This window comes from Symphodus melops, assembly GCF_947650265.1.
Source record: "Symphodus melops genome assembly, chromosome: 6".
In the NCBI taxonomy this organism is placed as follows: Eukaryota; Metazoa; Chordata; class Actinopteri; order Labriformes; family Labridae; genus Symphodus; species Symphodus melops.
In genome coordinates this window covers 18,977,450-18,983,831 of record NC_136696.1, presented here as the reverse complement: position 1 = coordinate 18,983,831, position 6,382 = coordinate 18,977,450, and the positions used below count along the sequence as shown (strand labels likewise).

The 6,382-nt window shown below is 38.3% G+C and overlaps 1 protein-coding gene across 2 annotated transcripts; it reads left to right on the top strand.

The window, feature by feature from the left end:
• Positions 1 to 2,528: 2,528 nt before the first annotated feature.
• On the top strand, positions 2,529 to 6,090 carry saxo4 (stabilizer of axonemal microtubules 4). Of its 2 annotated transcripts, XR_013779313.1 has the most exons (11): positions 2,529 to 2,616; positions 2,862 to 3,030; positions 3,144 to 3,267; positions 4,137 to 4,439; positions 4,547 to 4,632; positions 5,065 to 5,130; positions 5,241 to 5,330; positions 5,414 to 5,479; positions 5,580 to 5,674; positions 5,764 to 5,868; positions 5,954 to 6,090. XR_013779313.1 is itself a non-coding variant. In XM_079346832.1 (8 exons), exons 2-8 carry the CDS (start codon positions 4,630 to 4,632, stop codon positions 5,970 to 5,972), a joined length of 444 nt encoding a protein of 147 aa, XP_079202958.1. In that variant the 5' UTR covers positions 4,338 to 4,439; positions 4,547 to 4,629; the 3' UTR covers positions 5,973 to 6,090. The 2 variants fall into 2 exon arrangements, 1 of the variants encoding a protein (XP_079202958.1); XM_079346832.1 differs by lacking the exons at positions 2,529 to 2,616; positions 2,862 to 3,030; positions 3,144 to 3,267 and having other exon boundaries at positions 4,338 to 4,439.
• Positions 6,091 to 6,382: the final 292 nt, after the last annotated feature.

The window sequence follows — 6,382 nt, the reverse complement described above, 5'->3', positions numbered from 1 at the left end:
TACAGAATAGCCTGTTTCGTACACGTCAGGAACAGAATCTGTTATGACTTTGAATGTCTTACTTTACACTTGACTCCCCCTCTTTCTCATCACAACCTCCAAAGCATTACAGTGCACTCGCGAAGGTTGACTGTAATATGAAATGTAAAAGGATGACAATGCAATTTACTCCAAACCCTCCGTGCTAGATTTGCCTATTAAGTAGAGAAGTCAAAAAAGAAGCAGGGGGGAGATAAAGCTAAGAACAGTGAAGCAGAAAGGGAGCACCACTGAGACCTGACACACACAAAGACCAGTCCTAGAGCTGTCTCTTTATGTCTGTCTTAATATTAATTTCATGCTATTCTCCTGCAGACATGTAATCATGATATTGAACTGACAGAGAAACCAGGAGCTGCAGAGAATCAGGAGCAGGTCTGGACAGGAAACAAAAAAAAGGCCCTGCAGAGGGGGTTCTATAGTTTAGTCCCTCCTTGAACTACAACAGACGGCTGCAGGCGAGCCGAGCACATCAACTCGACGGGAGACCCTTGCTTGCATCACCTTAGTCTATTTTTAGAACCACTGCACCCACCTTTTTCTCCTCGTTTAAGCTCCCTCTGTAGTCTTAGTGTCATCTCAAGTGCAAACTGTTGCAGAAGATGTTTTTTTTATTCTTCTATTCACAGAATTATTGGCAGTTTGATAAGGAATCTGAGCTTGGCTACAGCACTGCACATTTTATAAATGGATTAATCAGATTGCAGTATTGCAGAGGTGAACAATCACGTGGAGGGCTGAGAGTCTGCAGGCGAGTATAGCAGGTGCTTTCTACTGATCAGTTTCTCCTCTGTGACTCTTGAGGAAAAGTTGTTCTAATAAGAGAAATCCTCTGGTGCAATCTTTGAGTGGAATTAAAATAGACGCCTGGTCTGTCCCTTCTGTATGAATCCATCTGAAACTGGAATTAGAAATGTCAATAATGTGCACGTTGTGCTTAAGAGAAAAGAAGTGGGAAATGAGACTGTCACTTTCAATGATGCAGGCGTGTCCCTGTTTTTTATTTCAGAGAAGATAATGAACAGTCACAGGCTCGGCACAACAGCATGTCAAGCAGGAAAGACTGTAGAACGGCAATGTAAGCAACAGCTTGGTAAAGCTAGGCTCCACCGACTGCCAACGCTGGACAGATGGAGGGAAGAAGAGGAGCAGGGAGAGATGTGACAGAGGTGAAGATGCAGTGTGAGTCCAAGGATATGTGATGAAAAGATAAGCAATGGGAAGTGAGAATTAAAGGATAAAAAGATAGTCTTGGAAAATCTCCAGTTAGTCCTTCTTTGTGCTTAAACAGTGAAGGAAATCACACTGTGTTCGCAGTCTTCACACTGTGTTTGAAGAGCATGTGGATGTCTAAAAAGAAGTCGAAGAATAGGAATCACAATTCTACTTGAAACAAAATAAATCTGAATTTGGTTGTATAAGCTATTGTGTTTGTCTGGGAAAAAGACATGCCCAGGCTGTCCTGAATACTCAAGGAAGGAAGGTGAAATTGAGGTGATTATGTAGATGTATGGGTGTAGATGTATCGATGGGGATAAATGGTGTAAAGACGCTTTCCTAACAGCGTTGGAAGATATGTCCCTGTCTCTGATGGACGTTTTTATCATGATGTGATGCAAATTTCCAGCTATCCATCATTTTTACATAAGCTTATACATTGGCTCAGGTCTAGACTGAAGTCGGAGTCACTGTGGAATCACACTGCCATCCAGTGGACACATTGAGTACCTGCATGTTGTGTGCAAGGACCGGACAGCTTAAATGTTTTACTAAGAATTTAAAATCTCCTTGCAAAGAAGTTCACCTTATAAAGGCATAAACTCAAGTTTAGTAATTAGTATTCATACATCAAAAATCAGAAATGTTCGTCAAAAGGTTAAACAAACTTCAAAGTATACTTCACCCTTTATGTTTATGATTCATAAATATATCACAGTATACTGTCGGTCAAAGCAGGAGTACGATCTTTTTAAAAGGATTATGAAGAAGTTCAGTACAGCTTTAAAACTTCTCGTATAGCTCTCATAACTTGATGAACAGTTATACTATCACATGTGAATACAAATGTCTTTCTAAATGCATTTTGTATTGTATTTGGGCTACAAAAAGACAAATTGGCTTTTAGAACTCAAATAAACTGACACTTTGATTGCACATTAGGTTGATCTTTTTTGTTTATACAGAAAGATGCATCCATTAACGACCTCTGAATCCCAACCACTGAGGAGAACATGCGAGAATCAACAGACAACTTTAAAAATGAAACGTTGAGTTCTGACCAAGGGTTCAAACATCCTCCCTCTATCACAAAGGAAGCCCTGAGCTTCACACAATTTAACAGAAAAACCTATACTGACCAAAACAGGAAGGGACACCATATTGATACATACCATAATCACTATATCCAGTAATATACACACAAGTGTTAATCAACCAAAGGTTAAAAAAAAGAAAAAGAAAAACACATTTAAAACAAATGAGGTCATTTGACATGCTGTCTCCTAGCAACAGAGATTTGTTTACCTACAAACGAACAAGACAGCAAGACAGACATGAACTAATAACCTAGAGCTGCAGGTAAGACGCTTTTCACGCGCTTTCAAATGTATATATGTTGTAAATACAAATATATCTATCTACTGCAGTGCTGTCACATCTCTTCTCCTCAGTCAGTCTTTGATAAGGGAGCACTTATTTTCAACAAACTGTGATCACTTTTTCTAAAGGAGTTTTGAGTTCTGTTGGATGTCATCAATCCTATAATCTAAGAAGTAACACCACTTTTGCTGCTTTTATCTGGGTGTTACAACTCTGTGCACAAGCCCGAGGATTTTTCTATCAGTCACTGCTGTCAGAAGTGGTTTCCATTACAGCAGTCTCAGATGGATGAACAGGGAAGGATTGTCATGCCGACTGTCGCAGCGGCAGGCAGCAGAGGACAACTAACCAGTGACAACAGCACCTCTTACAGGGAGTGTTATGGTTACAAAGGTGAGAATGCATCATCGTGCTTCTTCACAGTCTCAGCATCAAAATAGATAACTATTTTAACTTAAAAATAATGATTCAGGTTGTTGTGGCTTATTTTCTAACAACTGTCTTAGAGGCCAACATGGAGAACTTCACTTCTCACATCGGACATATCAGCAGATCAGGTTTCACAGCAAACAACAGACCTGCCATTTATTACAGGCCCAGTATGGACCTCATTGACAACCCTCACATGGGGTAAGTGTCATAATCATGCTCTATATGCGCTGATATATCTTTTCTTATACATTTTTTGTACTTTGTACTCGGCCTAAAACAATCCGCACAAGTGGTTTGAAACACACTGCTCAGTGCGATTTAGTCAGGTGTAAAAAAAGTAGTTTTCTTTAGGGCTTTTGAGTTTAATAAAATATATATATATATATATATATATATATATATATATATATATATATATATACAGTTTGAGATTGCAATAGTATATACTGTATATATACGATTGCAATCTTAAACTGGTTGAAATTTTGAAATGCAAAATAAAGGTCTTCGTTCATTACTCCATTTCAGTATATTGTTTCCCATGAAATGAACTTGACGGTAGAACTACTTTTGATAAGGAAAGGAAATCAAACGTATAACTTTGGGTTAGGGCCCATGCATGGGCTGAGTGTTTTGTGAAACAGAAAGGGCATTCATTTTGAAAAAGCCACTGCAGACTGTTATGGAAATTTTTACTCGATGTGTACTATATGCGTTGTACAAAGGTCTCACATAATCTGTCATAGAAAATGTATCTGAAATGTCTTAGAATACTACATGCACAGCCTATCAGGTGTTTTGTTTCCCATCATTTCTCACCCTTTAACTTATTTCTCACTGTACATGTGGGAATAGTCACCCAGGCTCTTTCTCCATCTCCTTCTCAGCCTTGGGAGATGGTAAATAGTCACGTAGGGTAATAGGGCACGATACCTTTAGAGTCTCTAAATCCAGCATATTTGTGACGCAAATAGAGCATTAAGATACTCGGCATGACATATTGTCTTTGGTGTTTGGATTTTTTAAAAACCATTGAGCTGATACATTTGCTACGTTCTTGTCGACAGATTCATGCTGTCTGATAACTTCATGTCTCAGACCAAACAACACTACCAGCCTCCCGTGCAGCCTGCTTGTTATGGTTCTTTGCCAAACCTGCTTAACAAACCTACAGAGAGCGGCTTCCATCAACTGAAATGTCTTCCCAAAATGTCCATCTTGGAGGAGAAGGCATGACAGAATAATGCAAAAAATATATCAGCACATTCAACATAATGAGAAGCATCAAACAAGTCACTTTCAAATAATCTGCTTTCTCTGTTTCTTTTAGAAAGATTATCAAAGGACATATACACCATTCACTCCAAAAGGTAATACAACGTTTAAAACAGAACAAACAAATACCTTTGTCTTTTGACTTTGCATTTTATCATATGAGAAAAAAAAAAGTGTTTGTGATGTTGTATCTCTCCACCAGATTCCCAGAAGCATGTGACTGTTGGTCCTAAATCAGAAAGTGGTTTCACCAGGGAAACAGATCGACAACCCAGAAAAATCACAATGGCAAGTATTGCAAGAAGTCATTCTTGTACTGTTCAAACACATAAGCAATATGGGCTTAATATAATTTCAAATATTTTAAAAATAAATACACATATTAGAACCTTTAAAGTGATACAGACAACATGGTGTTCTTCCTTTGATACTTTTTTTTCTATTTTTTTGGCTAACTATATAAAAAGGAGGCATTCAGTTGCATACGTCACAGCCTCCTTATTAAATTAAATTTAACACAATTACAGTCTTTTTTTCTGATCTGGCTACAAACACTGGTACACTGGTAATTCAGTGTGCCTCTTTACAATTATTTATTGAAACCAGGACCAAATGGAACATCATTGCTCGTCTTTTCCCATCTGTAATAATTCTGAAGCGACAAATGTTATTCCTATCCCTGTGTTATGTCTTCTGACATGTTTTTGTCTTGATGTTCAGGTTGAACCTCACCAAAGTCACAGCTCTGTGATGAAAAGTGACTTCATCACTCCGTCGTTTCTGCAGGTTGACCCAGAGTTTTATTTGAAGTTCTTACCTTTTATAGCAAACAGGTTTTACACGATTAACATAAACATAAAGCCTAAGGTTATATTTTTCCTGTGTTTATTCATGAGGACAATGAGGCCAAACCAGGCCTGTGCGGCCGCTCTTGTCAAGAATCAGGATTCACTCGAGGGGCCATCCCTCCCTTGGCATGTGACCCAGTGAGTACTGACCTCCTCAGTCAGATAAATAATATTTCAAACATAATTCTTTAACTCTTGCATCCTTTTTCCTCCTCTTCTAGACCTCCATTCTGTCATTATTCAAGACTAAAAGTGAAGCACCAACTAAGAAGATCATTGGAAAAAAGGTGATGTACTTGACCTTTGTTTTTATTACTACCTCAGTGTTTGCAAAACCCTATTGAGTACTGTTAAGTTTAGTTTTTACTCTGTTGTTGTCTTTTCCAGGAGTCAACAGGATGTCTTTCAAATGCTTCAAACAATCAGGCCTTTCCTAAAACACCTTTCGATTGTTCACAATTTACCACTCATTATGAAAGCATGTAAGTGTTTTACTCTTTTAGATATATCCATCTGTGATACCAGCACCTGATAAGATTAAAATTGTTTAAAAAAACCCCATTATTTCCAGGTTCTGTCATCCTGCCGTTTATGAAAAGTTCAAATCTGGCAATGCTCAAGCAGGTATATTAGGAACAAAAATGGACAGTAACTACAATCGTCGAGACATGGACAGGTACATAAACAAGACACATGCGTGAAGTCTTATTGTGCATACTGTACGTTTGCTTTGACTTACCCAAGTCTTCTGTATTTCACAGGTTCATCATTAAGGGCTAGACACTCTCAGAAATGTGATGGCATCTACAGTATATAACCACTAATCACAAAGTTTTGTTGTGACACATTTTAATATAAAGAGCAGTCATTTGCTCAAATGATGCTGTGGGAGTCGGAACTTTTGCAGTATTTATTTTCTTATAATCAAATCCTGAAATCCTCACTCCCCCGCTGGTTTTGTTTAAAAAAATAATCCTGTCAAAAAACGTGTAATTTTCCTCTCTATGTGAAGTCCCCTTTGTGTGAGATGAAAGCTGCCTGTCAGACAGTTGTGTACAGTGAGTCATGTGAAAGTCAAAGAGGGAGGGGAGGAGATTATACTTTGTCTTTGACCGCCCCACTGTCTCTGACCTACAGAGAATGAGAGGAGTGTAAACTAATGAGCAGAATAATAACACTAAGACTGAGTA